Below are 14,349 nucleotides of genomic sequence, written 5' to 3'. Positions count from 1 at the left end.
AACTGAATGGGTTCAACCTCTTGTGGTTAGTGGGAAGAGGCGACAACTTGCCACAATTGTTCTCTAGCACTGTATAATAATACGCGAATAACACCCTTTTATAAGAACGCGAATGTCATTTAAAGCTGAACCCATCTATCACCATGCAAATTTATTTTAGAAAAAAAATCTTTTGAATGATAACTTGCAGGATGCATGTGATGTATACACATTACTTTAGTTGCTGTTCCGTCCCTGAACCAGATACTTGTTTTAACCCAATTTACCTACAAGTTTCGTTTTTCTTCTCTTTAGCACAATGTTCTTCTCATCGAGTAGTCAAATACCATACAACTTTACCACGGAAAGTCCGCAGTGGAAAATGGAAGCAAAAGAAGTACCGAAACCTTCCAGTTGCCGTGGCTGCTGTGAAACACGTGCACATGGACGATTAGTCATTCTGGCGCAGTAAGTGGAGTGATGTATACTCGCAAAAGGAGATAAGCTTTGCTCTATTGTATGATAATACAGCAATGACTGTTTCTGGAACTACCTAGACAAGCACTGATATTGTAGTACGTTACGATCAGTAGTTAAAGGCACTGACATCCATATTTTGGCTAAAAAAACGATTTTCTTTAAAATTGAAATTAGGTCATATTATGAACCATGAGGTTTTGTTTCTAAGCTATTTTGAAAATGCCAAAATAAGAAACAAACCGTGCCCGAGTCGGGATTTGAACAAAAAAAATCTTGACCAATTCACCTTGAAGGAATAGTTCTTTACAGTCGTTAAATCGTTAAATATGAATCTTTATAATAAAGGCAGCTTACCTCCAATACCACGTTACAAACGCTTTTCAATTTGAATGGAAGAATCAGTAAATGCAACTCATTTTAGGTGTTTCTATGATTTAGAAACAAAACACAATGGTTTCGTTTGAAATGTTCTGCGAATTACCTACAATTTGTTGCAATTAATACACCCTTTAAGGACATTGGTAATGACAGACATTACGTAATATTTTTATTCCATTTCAGGGTAAATACAGAAGGAAACTGTCGACGATTTTCAGGCTCTCGAGCTTCGTCAATTACAACTCCAGCGTCGCCTTCAACCACAGAAATTGTCTCCTCTTCTACATCACCAGCATATAGCACAGAAATCGAGGCAGTCACAACTCCGGAGACGAAAACAACGGAAAGGTATATTAAGGTTTAGGAGTATATCCCCAAAATACAGAAATATTTTACAAACGAATAACACCGTTACCAATACTTTACTTAACCATTACATGTTCTGCCGTACTGTCCCGTACTGAGAATATTTTGAAAAAGTTGTCCCTCTTTGAAAATGAATGCCATTTGTAAAGAAATAAAAATAAACAATTGCTGAAAACTGTGTTTCACTTAATTATGTAAAATTTCAACACTCGCATGCGATTACAAATGAATCAAAACTAACATGTGTAACAGTTCTTTGAAAATGGTGAGTTTTTGAAGGTGTTTGACTGCCCGGAAGTGGGTCCCATTTAGGAAGTCTTTTTTTCGGAATTCAATGTTTATTTTAGTATACTGACACTTGTTTTGTTGTTTTTGTAATGATAGCGTGTATATTACTTATATTACTCTACAAAACAAGTGTCAGTTTACTGATATAAGCATTGAGATCCGAAAAAAGAACTGTTTAAACAGGCCCCACTTCCAGACAGTCAAGCGCTTTTAAAAACTCACCATTTTCAAGGAACTGTTACACATGTTTGTTTTGATGCATTTGTAATAGCGTGCGAGTGTTGAAATTTCACATAACTAGGTGGAACACAGTTTTCAGCGATTGTTTATTTTTATTTCTTTACAAATGGCATTCATTTCCAAAGGGGGACAACTTTTTCAGAATATTTTCAGTACGGGGCAGTACGGCAGAACATGTAATGGTCAGGTAAAATATTGGGAACGATGTTGTTCGTTTATAAAATATTTCTGTGTTTTGGTGATATACTCCTAAACCTTAATTGCTATGAATTAAAACAAATTTCATACAGAAAAAAACACAATTATTTCTTATTTTACTACGTACTTTGAAACTATAACGAGCCGAAAAATTCTGATTTGATTTTATATGCATTGTTACTAAATAGAAATAAAAAATATTTGCACTGTTTAAAGTTCCTTGTCACTTTACAAGTTTTAGTTCATGATCATTGCTTTTCTATATTTAGAAGGATGCCAGTTTTATCAAGTAGCCAAAAGCCTCACAACACAACCACAGATAAACCCTGCCTAAAGGAAACCGGTTCACGTGGATATTTGATAATTCAGGCTCAGTAAGTAAAATAGAAAGAAAACAGACAAAAAGTTTTGTAACAAAGAAATCACAAAAACAGCTTGCAAAAGACAAAAGTGCTGTCCTTGTGTTACTGTAATTTTTGCAAGCTGAAATACACTGTAAAAGCCATGAAATATAGCAAAGAATTACATATCAGCAAACCCTAATTACTATACTCATTAAAAATAATTTATCAGAAACTTTATACAATTTTTTGTCTTCAAATCATTTACATTTTCAATACTTCGAATTTTGAAGAAAAATGATTCTTGTAAATTGATCTTTACATGTTAACAGTAACATAGTTTTTATGTTATTTTATTTCCAGGGTAATCGTAGAAGGAAATTGTCGGCAATCTTCAAGCTCCAGAGCTCCGTCTTCGATTTTCGATAGTTCGACTATTCCAGAATATACATCATATTCTAGTAATGAGCCTTTCATATCGTCAACTTCACCGAGTTTTACATTCGAGAGTAGCTTATCTCCATTTTCCTCTGACAAACCGAAAACTACAACAATGCAGTTGTCTTCAACAAACGAAATAATATCAACTTCTGATCCACTTCATAGTACTACAAATAAAGCGTTTGTATCCTCTACGACGCCTATCATCTCGAGTTCAGCTGATACATCTATTGTAATAACCTCTGGTGTTTCTCAACGTAGTACAGAACTTAGCACGTTGACAACTTCGTCCGAAATTTCCACATTTAGTACAGAAACTGAATCAGTTATGTCAACTACTGGCAGTTCTACTGAAATAAGTTCAACAGATTTTACAACAGTTGAAACTGTAACAACTTCCAAGCCTACAACAAACAGTTCATTGATCCCAGAGAGTACAGCAAAAACAACATTCTCAACAAACTTTACAACGGACTTGTTTAATTCTTCTTCAGTGAGTTCAAGAACGCATTCATTGACAGATGAATTATCTACAACTTACAATTTACTTTCGACAGACTTTCAACCGGTCTCGAGCACGCTGATAATTTCGCATGCAAGAATGACAACTCCAAGTTTCTCATCTATACGTTTCAGTTCTGATGTTACATTACCTACAAAATTTACAACAGTATCCAGCTTTCAGACGTCACCACTTTCTAGTATATTAACCAAGAGGTATAAAAAGACAACAATTGAGACTGAGACGCCGGAATTATCATCGGAAATCCCAAATCCGAACTTATTAACAACAACTGCTGCAACCCAAAGATCAACCGGTGAAACAAGCATTTATGAAACTACGCAACAACATTTTAGTCCATCAGAATCACTCACAATTACGACTTATAATTCTGTTTCAGATGTTACAGACAGAAATTCTTCAAGATCAACAACGTCTATATCTACTTTACAATTAAGTGTAAAATTTGATACGACAGTTATTTCATCAATAGTCACTTCTTCACAAAGTGTAAGTGAAACTTCAGTAGATTCCACGGAATCATTGTCTTCTGTTTATACTGCAAGAAGTTCGCTACAATCTTTATCGACAAGATTAAAAAAGATTTCTACATCTTTCAGCACAGCAGTAACAGTTAAACCTATTTTAACTTCACCAAATGTGTATGCCACCTCTGATGATTCATCGACGTCTGATTTGACATCACCAGCGAGTGGGACAACAAAATACCTATCTTCCTCTGAAACTTCTAAGTCTCAAACAAGTGACGGACCATTCCTATCTAGCAAACTTTCCACCGTACTTCGGTTCCAGTCTAGCACGAAGCAACACACAACAACACAAAGTAATGTTGATTTTCTTTCTTCATCAACAGAAACTGATTCCACGGAAACTAGCTCAGTAAAAAAGTTACATTCAACAAGCGCCTTCAGATTTGCTACATCGACATCTTCTATCAAAATAACAACGAACAAATTAAGCACAAGTGACTTTTCAATTGTCACCACATACCAGCATGCGTCAACAGGAATACAGAATACAGGAACTAAAGTAATATCTACTCAATCGATGCAGCCTGTATCCGAGACAACTTTAGCTAACACGCAGTTGCCGGATAAGGGAACAACAGATATTTATATGTCAACATACAAGACAACGGGAACCATCAAATCAACTCCTGATTTAGCCTCACTATCACCGAAAGTTTTGCCAAGTACTTCTGATACTAAAACAACAGAACATTTAATCGAAACGTCAAACGCGGCCTCCTCATCTCAAGAAAGTGGTTCAAGTACGTATGCATTCACTGCGTCTTCACAATTACCTAATTCTACACTATCTGTAGGAATGTCACAGTCTCCAAAAGCGGGTTCAACAAATATTATTATGTCATCGACATTACGGGATAAAATTACTGAGGTTTCTCTTTCATCAACGCAGTTGCCAAAGGGAAGCAGCACAGATTTTATTTCGCCTTCTACATTATATGATAAGAATACTGAAGTATCGGCTTCATCAACTCAGCTGCCCAAACAACTCACTACAAATGTTCTTATGTCATCAACAAGTCAGGATAAGATCACTGAGGTCTATAATTTGTCAACAAATGAGCCTGAAGCAGGCACCACAGATTTTGTTTCGTCAACAACGATGCAGGATAAGCTAACTAAGGTCTCTACTTCATCAACGCTATTCCTAGAAACAGGTTCTACTGATCTTGTTAAGTCATCAACATTGCATGATAAAATTACAGCGGTCTCTTTTACATCCACGCAGTTACCGGAAACAGGACGCACAGATCTTGTTTTGTCATCAACGATACGGGAAAAAGTCACTGATATCTCTACTTCAAACACGCAGTTGCCGGAAAAAGAAACTACAGAAATTTTCATGTCACCAACATTAGTTTCATTACAGCCAATACCCGAAACATCAGGAACCATTTTCTCCTCTGATATACCAGTAACACGTACCCCTACATTTGCAAAAGGATCTCCGGTATCAAACGTCATGGAAGTATCTACACTTCCAAAATCAAGTTCAAGTCCGTCATTAACACGTTTGACAGTTAGCACTGATAATGTTTTCTCAGTATCATCTGAAGCTTCAGATTCCAGCTCAGTCGGTTTTACATTGTCACCATTCTCGTCAAAATTGACCGATGTAAGCGTTGTTTCATTGGCATCTACAACATATTCAAGTTTCACTACCATTGCCTCTATAGTTCCAGAAGTGATGCGAACAACAACTGATTTAGCCTCACAATCGCCGAAAATATTGTCAAGTACTACTGATACTAAAACAACAGAATATTTAATCCAAACTTCAAACGTGGCCTACTCAACTCAAGAAAGTGGTTCAAGTACGTATGAATTCACTGCATCTTCGCAATTATTTAATTCAAGCACACTATCTGTAGGAATGTCACAGTCTCCAAAAGCGGTTTCAACAAATATTATTATGTCATCGACATTACGGGATAAAATTACTGAGGTTTCTCTTTCATCAACGCAGTTGCCAAAAGGAAGCAGCACAGATTTTATATTGTCTTCTACATTATATGACAAGAATACTGAAGTATCGTCTTCATCAACTCAGCTGCCCAAACAACTCACTACAAATGTTCTTATGTCATCAACAAGTCATGATAAGATCACTGAGGTCTATAATTTGTCAACAAATGAGCCTGAAGCAGGCACCACTGATTTTGTTTCGTCAACAACGATGCAGGATAAGCTAACTAAGGTCTCTACTTCATCAACGCAATTGCTGGAAACAGGTTCTACTGATCTTGTTAAGTCATCAACATTGCATGATAAAATTACAGCGGTCTCTTTTACATCCACGCAGTTACCGGAAACAGGACGCACAGATCTTGTTTTGTCATCAACGATACGGGAAAAAGTCACTGAGATCTCTACTACAAATACGCAGTTGCCGGAAAAAGAAACTACAGAAATTTCCATGTCACCAACATCAGTTTCACTACAGCCAATATCCGAAACATCAGGAACCATTTTCTCCTCTGATATACCAGTAACACATACCCCTACATTTGCAAAAGGATCCCCGGTATCAAACGTCATGGAAGTATCTACATTTCCAAAATCAAGTTCAAGTCCGTCATTAACGCGTTTGACAGTTAGCACTGATAATGTTTTCTCAGTATCATCTGAAGCTTCAGATTCCAGCTCAACCGGTTTTACATTGTCACCATTCTCTTCAAAATTGACCGACGTAAGTGTTGTTTCATTGGCATCTACAACATATTCAAGTTTCACTACCATTGCCTCCTTAGTTCCAGAAGTGATGCGAACAACAACTGATTTAGCCTCACAATCGCCGAAAATATTGTCAAGTACTACTGATACTAAAACAACAGAATATTTAATCCAAACTTCAAACGTGGCCAACTCAACTCAAGAAAGTGGTTCAAGTACGTACGAATTCACTGCGTCTTCACAATTATTTAATTCAAGCACACTATCTGTAGGAATGTCACAGTCTCCAAAAGCGGTTTCAACAAATATTATTATGTCATCGACATTAAGGGATAAAATTACTGAGGTTTCTCTTTCATCAACGCAGTTGCCAAAAGGAAGCAGCACAGATTTTATTTTGTCTTCTACATTATATGATAAGAATACTAAAGTACTGGCTTCATCAACTCAGCTGCCCAAACAACACACTACAAATGTTCTTTTGTCATCAACTAGTCATGATAAGATCACCGAGGTCTTTAATTTGTCAACAAATGAGCCTGAAGCAGACACCACTGATTTTGTTTCGTCAACAACGATGCAGGATAAGCTAACTAAGGTCTCTACTTCATCAACGCAATTCCTAGAAACAGGTTCTACTGATCTTGTTATGTCATCAACATTGCATGATAAAATTACTGCGGTCTCTTTTACATCAACGCAGTTACCAGAAACAGGACGCACAGATCTTGTTTTGTCATCAACGATACGGGGAAAATTCACTGAGATCTCTACTTCAAACACACAGTTGCCGGAAAAAGAAACTACAGAAATTTCCATGTCACCAACATCAGTTTCACTACAGCCAATACCCGAAACATCAGGAACCATTTTCTCCTCTGATATACCAGTAACACATACCCCTACATTTGCAAAAGGATCCCCGTATCAAACTCATGGAAGTATCTAACATTTCCAAAATCAGTTCAAGTCCGTCATTAACGCGTTTGACAGTTAGCACTGATAACGTTCTCAGTATCATCTGATCATTCAGATTCCAGCTCAACCGTTTTATCATATGTCCACCATTCTCATCAAAATTGACCGACGTAATGGTGTTTGTTTCATTGGCATCTACAACATATTCAAGTTTCACTACCATTGCCTCTATAGTTCCAGAAGTGATGCGAACAACAACTGATTTAGCCTCACAATCGCCGAAAATATTGTCAAGTACTACTGATACTAAAACAACAGAATATTTAATCCAAACTTCAAACGTGGCCTACTCAACTCAAGAAAGTGGTTCAAGTACGTATGAATTCACTGCGTCTTCACAATTATTTAATTCAAGCACACTATCTGTAGGAATGTCACAGTCTCCAAAAGCGGTTTCAACAAATATTATTATGTCATCGACATTACGGGATAAAATTACTGAGGTTTCTCTTTCATCAACGCAGTTGCCAAAAGGAAGCAGCACAGATTTTATTTTGTCTTCTACATTATATGATAAGAATACTAAAGTACCGGCTTCATCAACTCAGCTGCCCAAACAACTCACTACAAATGTTCTTATGTCATCAACAGTCATGATAAGATCACGAGGTCTTTAATTTGTCAACAAATGAGCCTGAAGCACACCACTGATTTTGTTTCTCAACAACGATGCAGGATAAGTAATAAGGTCTCTACTTCATCAAGCAATTCCTAGAAACAGGTTCTACTGATCTTGTTATGTCATCAACATTGCATGATAAAATTACTGCGGTCTCTTTTACATCAACGCAGTTACCAGAAACAGGCGCACAGATCTTGTTTTGTCTCAACATACGGGGAAAATTCACTGAGATCTCTACTTCAAACACACAGTTGCCGGAAAAAGAAACTACAGAAATTTCATGTCACCAACATCAGTTTCACTACAGCAATACCGAAACATCAGGAACATTTTCTCCTCGATATACAGTAACACACCCTACATTTGCAAAGGATCCCCGGTTCACTCATGGAAGTACTCATTTCCAAACAGTTCAAGTCCGTCATTAACGCGTTTGACAGTAGCACTGATAAGTTTCTCATATCATTGAGCTTCAGATTCCAGCTCAACGGTTTACATTGTCACATTTCTCTTCAAAATTGACCGACGTAAGGTTGTTTCATGGCTTCTACAATATTCAAGTTCACTACATTGCCTCTATGTTCCAGATGATGCGAACAACAACTGATTTAGCCTCACATCGCCGAAATATTGTCAAGTACTACTGATACTAAAACCAGAATATTATCAACTTCAAACGTGGCCAATCAAACTCAAAGTGGTTCAAGTACTAGAATTCAATGCGTCTTCACAATTATTTAATTCAAGCACACTATCTGTAGGAATCTGTAACAGTCTCCAAAAGCAGTTTCAACAAAATTATTATGTATCGACATTACGGGTAATTACTGAGGTTTCCTTTCATCAACGCAGTTGCCAAAAGGAAGCAGCACAGATTTTATTTTGTCTTCTACATTATATGATAAGAATACTAAAGTACGGCTCATCAACTCAGCTGCCAATACAACTCACTACAAATGTTCTTAGTCATCATAATGTCAGATAAGCCTGAGGTCTATAATTTGTCAACAAATGAGCTGAAGCAGCACCACTGTTTTGTTTCGTCACAACGTGCAGATAAGCTAAACTAAGGTTCTACTTCATCAACGCAATTCATAGAAACGGTTCTACGATATGTATGTCATCAACATTGCTGATAAAATTACTGGTTCTTTACATCAACGCAGTTACGGAAACTGACGCACAGATCTTGTTTTGCATAAAGAATACGGGGAAAATTCACTGAGACTCTACTTCAAACACGCAATCCGAAAAAGGAAACATGAAATTTCCATGTCACCAACACAGTTCACACGCCAATTCCAAAGATCAGGAACCATTTCTCTTGATTCCAGTAACAATACCCCTACATTTGCAAAGTCCGGTATCAAAAGTCATGGAAGTATCTTCATTTCAAATCAAGTTCAAGTCCATCATTAACGCGTTTGACAGTTAGCACTTAATGTTGCTCAGTATATTGAGCTTCGATTCAGCTCACCGTTTTACATTTCACCATTCTCTCAATTGACCAGAAGGTTGTATTGGCTCTACAACATATTCAATTTCATACATTGCCTCTATAGTTCCGAAGTGATGCGAACATCAACGATTTGCCTCACAATCCCGAAAAGTTGTCAAGTACTACTGATACTAAAACAACAGAATTTAATTCAAACTTCAAAGTGGCCTACTCATCCAAAAGTGGTTCAATACGTATGAATTCACTGATTTCGGAAATTATTTAATCAAGCACACTATCTGAGGAATGTCACAGTCTCAAAAGCGGTTTCACAAATATATTTGTCATACGACATTACGGGATAAATTACTGAGGTTTCTCTCATCAACGCAGTTGCCAAAAGGAAGCAGACAGATTTTATTTTGTCTTCTACATTATATGATAACAATACTGAAGTATCGGCTTCATCAACTCAGCTGCCCAAACAACACACTACAAATGTTCTTATGTCATCAACAAGTCATGATAATATCACTGAGAACTATAATTCGTCAACAAATGAGCCTGAAGCAGGTACCACAGATTTTGTTTCGTCAACAACGATGCAGGATAAGCTAACTAAGGTCTTTTTTTCATCAACGCAATTCCTAGAAACAGGCTCTACTGATCTTGTTATGTCGTCAACATTGCATGATAAAGTCACTGCGGTCTCTTTTACATCAACGCAGTTACCGGAAACAGGACGCACAGATCTTGTTTTGTCATCAACAATACGGGAAAAAGTCACTGAGATCTCTACTCCAAACACGCAGTTGCCGGAAAAAGAAACTACAGAATTTTTTATGTCACCAACATCAGTTTCACTACAGCCTATACCCGAAACATCAGGAACCATTTTCTCCTCTGATATACCAGTAACACGTACCCCTACATTTGCGAAAGGATCACCTGTGTCAAACATCATGGAAGTATCTACATTTCCAAAATCAAGTTCAAGTCCATCATTAACGCGTTTGACAGTAAGCACTGATAATGTTGTCTCAGTATCATCTGAAGCTTCAGATTCCAGCTCAACCGTTTTACATTGCACATTCTCTCAAATTAACCGATAAGTGTTGTTTCATTGGCATCTACAACAATTCAAGTTTCACTACATTTCCTCTATAGTTCGGAAGTGATGCGAACAAGACTGATTTAGCCTCACAATCACCGAAAATATTGTCAAGTACTATGATACTAAAACAACAGATATTTAATCCAAACTTCAAAGTGGCCTACTCATCAAGAAGTGGTTCAAGTACTTATGATTCACTGATCTTACAAATATTTAATTCAAGCACTATCTGTAAGAATGTCACAGTCTCCAAAAGCGGTTTCAACAAATATTATTGTGTCATCGACATTACGGATAAAATTACTGAGGTTTCTCTTTCATCAACGCAGTTGCCAAAAGGAAGCAGCACAGATTTTTTCGCTTCTACATTATATGATAAAATACTGAAGTACCGCTTCATCAACTCAGCAGCCCAAACAACTCACTACAAATGTTCTTATGTCATCAACTAGTCATGAAATCACTGAGTCTATAATTTGTCAACAAATGAGCCTGAAGCAGGCACCACTGATTTTGTTTCGTCAACAACGATGCAGGATAAGCTAACTAAGGTCTCTATTCATCAACGCAATTCTAGAAACAGGTTTACTGATCTTGTTAAGTCATCAACATTGCATGATAAAATTACTGCGGTCTCTTTTACATCAACGCAGTTACCAGAAACAGGACGCACAGATCTTGTTTTGTCATCAACGATACGGGGAAAATTCACTGAGATCTCTACTCCAAACACGCAGTTGCCGGAAAAAGAAACTACAGAAATTTTTATCTCACCAACATCAGTTTCACTACAGCCAATACCCGAAACATCAGGACCATTTCTCCTCTGATTACAGTAACACGTTACCCCTACATTTGCAAAGGATCTCCGTTCAAACATCATGGAAGTATCTACATTTCCAAAATCAAGTTCAAGTCCATCATTAACGCGTTTGACAGTTAGCACTGATAATGGTGTCTCAGTATCATCTGAAGCTTCAGATTACAGCTCAACCAGTTTTACATTGGCACCATTCTCGTCAAAATTAACCGATGTAAGTGTTGTTTCATTGGCATCTACAACGTATTCAAGTTTCACTACCATTGCCTCTATAGTTCCAGAAGTGATGCGAACAACAACTGATTTAGCCTCACAATCACCGGAAATATTGTCAAGTACTACTGAGACTAAAACAACAGAACATTTAATTCAAACTTCAAAAGTGGCCTACTCATCTCAAGAAAGTGGTTCAAGTACTTATGCATTCACTGCGTCTTCGCAATTATTTAATTCAAGCACACTATCTGTAGGAATGTCACAGTCTCCAAAAGCGGTTTCAGCAAATATTATTATGTCATCGACATTACGGGATAAAATTACTGAGGTTTCTCTTTCATCAACGCAGTTGCCAAAAGGAAGCAGCACAGATTTTATTTTGTCTTCTACATTATATGATAAGAATACTGAAGTATCGTCTTCATTAACTCAGCTGCCCAAACAACTCACTACATATGTTCTTATGTCATCAACAAGTCATGATAAGATCACTGAGGTCTATAATTTGTCAACAAATGAGCCTGAAGCAGGCACCACTGATTTTGTTTCGTATACAAACGATGCAGGATAAGCTAACTAAGGTCTCTTTTCATCAACGCAATTCTGAAACAGGTTCTACGATCTTGTTAAGTCATCAACATTGCATGATAAAATACTGCGGTCTCTTTTACATCAACGCAGTTACCAGAAACAGGACGCACAGATCTTGTTTGGTCATCAACAATACCGGAAAAAGTCACTGAAATCTCTACTTCAAACACGCAGTTGCCGGAAAAAGAAACTACAGAAATTCCTTCATCCACATCAGTTTCACTACAGCCAATACCCGAAACATCAGGAACCATTTTCTCTCATGATATACCAGTAACACATACCTACATTTGCAAAAGGATCCCGGTATCAAACGTCATGGAAGTATCTACATTTCCAAAATCAAGTTCAAGTCCGTCATTAACGCGTTTGACAGTTAGCACTGATAATGCTGTCTCAGTATCATCTGAGGCTTCAGATTCCAGCTCAACCGGTTTTTCATTGTCACCATTCTCTTCAAAATTGACCGACGTAAGTGGTGTTTCATTGGCATCTACAACATATTCAAGTTTCACTACCATTGCCTCCTTAGTTCCAGAAGTGATGCGAACAACAACTGATTTAGCCTCACAATCACCGAAAATATTGTCAAGTACTACTGATACTAAAACAACAGAATATTTAATCCAAACTTCAAACGTGGCCTACTCAACTCAAGAAAGTGGTTCAAGTACGTATGAATTCACTGCGTCTTCGCAATTATTTAATTCAAGCACACTATCTGTAGGAATGTCACAGTCTCCAAAAGCGGTTTCAACAAATATTATTATGTCATCGACATTAAGGGATAAAATTACTGAGGTTTCTCTTCCATCAACGCAGTTGCCAAAAGGAAGCAGCACAGATTTTATTTTGTCTTCTACATTATATGCTAAGAATACTGAAATACCGGCTTCATCAACTCAGCTGCCCAAACAACTCACTACAAATGTTCTTATGTCATCAACAAGTCATGATAAAGTCACTGAGGTCTATAATTTGTCAACAAATGAGCCTGAATCAGGCACCACAGATTTTGTTTCGTCAACAACGATGCAGGATAAGCTTACTAAGGTCTCTACTTCATCAACGCTATTCCTAGAAACAGGTTCTACTGATCTTGTTAAGTCATCAACATTGCATGATAAAATTACTGCGGTCTCTTTTACATCAACGCAGTTACCGGAAACAGGACGCACAGATCTTGTTTTGTCATCAGCGATACCGAAAAAAGTCACTGAGATCTCTACTACAAACACGCAGTTGCCGGAAAAAGAAACTACAGAAATTTCTATGTCACCAACATCAGTTTCACTACCGCCAATACCCGAAACATCAGGAACCATTTTCTCCTCTGATATACCAGTAACACATACCCCTACATTTGCAAAAGGGTCTCCGGTATCAAACGTCATGGAAGTATCTACACTTCCAAAATCAAGTTCAAGCCCGTCATTAACGCGTTTGACAGCTACCACTGATAATGTTGTCTCAGTATCATCTGAAGCTTTAGATTCCAGCTCAACCGGTTTTACATTGTCACCATTCTCGTCAAAATTGACCGATGTAAGTGTTGTTTCATTGGCATCTACAACATACTCAAGTTTCACTACCATTGCCTCCATAGTTCCAGAAGTGATGCAAACAACAACTGATTTAACCTCACAATCACCGAAAATGTTGTCAAGTACTACTTATACTGAAACTTCAAAAGGTATATATAAAACTTCAAACGTGACCTCCTCATTTCACAGAAGTGTTTCAAGCACGTATGCGTTGACTGCAACTTCTCGTCTTTTGGTCTCAAACCCAACTTCTGACAATTTGTTTTCGCCAGATTCAAGCACAATTCAGTTTGTCCCATCATCCACAGAGAAATTAACCAGGCTCTCCACGAATTTTTCTACAACTAATTCTGGTTCTACGACCTCACATGCAACACTTGAAACCACTGAAACTATTTCATCAAACTTATCTTTAGTGTCTTCTCCAATCGATTTTTCTGTAACACCAAAAGGCTCAACAGTCTTTGAATCGACAGCATTACCAAAATTTACCACCTTATCTGGCGGTGATTCTTCAACAGCAAATGAAGTTACACGTTCAGTTATGTATGTGTCGTCACCATCTCTGCAGAAAACTAGCATTGCTAACATC

At 37.4% G+C, this 14,349-nt stretch overlaps 2 protein-coding genes across 2 annotated transcripts; both read left to right on the top strand.

Moving 5' to 3' along the window:
• Positions 1–298: 298 nt before the first annotated feature.
• On the top strand, positions 299–7,383 carry LOC123550685 (mucin-3A-like). Its single transcript, XM_045339112.2, has 4 exons — positions 299–447; positions 1,021–1,185; positions 2,199–2,303; positions 2,634–7,383. Exons 1-4 carry the CDS (start codon positions 299–301, stop codon positions 7,381–7,383), a joined length of 5,169 nt encoding a protein of 1,722 aa, XP_045195047.2.
• A 4,084-nt stretch (positions 7,384–11,467) lies between these two features.
• LOC128557942 (serine-rich adhesin for platelets-like) lies at positions 11,468–12,193 on the top strand. Its single transcript, XM_053546620.1, has one exon. The coding sequence runs from the start codon at positions 11,468–11,470 to the stop codon at positions 12,191–12,193; it is 726 nt and encodes a 241-aa protein (XP_053402595.1).
• Positions 12,194–14,349: the final 2,156 nt, after the last annotated feature.

This window comes from Mercenaria mercenaria, chromosome 6 (genome assembly GCF_021730395.1).
Source record: "Mercenaria mercenaria strain notata chromosome 6, MADL_Memer_1, whole genome shotgun sequence".
Taxonomy (NCBI): Eukaryota; Metazoa; Mollusca; class Bivalvia; order Venerida; family Veneridae; genus Mercenaria; species Mercenaria mercenaria.
This window is presented reverse-complemented; position numbering and strand designations above follow the sequence as displayed.

Excerpts from the sequence above, each read along its gene's own strand:
- LOC123550685 (XM_045339112.2), top strand. The coding sequence starts at position 299 with ATGTTCTTCTCATCGAGTAGTCAAATACCATACAACTTTACCACGGAA. Across the intron at positions 448-1,020 it reads CGATTAGTCATTCTGGCGCA|GGTAAATACAGAAGGAAACT; the intron begins GTAAGTGGAGTG and ends ATTCCATTTCAG. Across the intron at positions 2,304-2,633 it reads TATTTGATAATTCAGGCTCA|GGTAATCGTAGAAGGAAATT; the intron begins GTAAGTAAAATA and ends TTTTATTTCCAG.
- LOC128557942 (XM_053546620.1), top strand. The coding sequence starts at position 11,468 with ATGGAAGTATCTACATTTCCAAAATCAAGTTCAAGTCCATCATTAACG.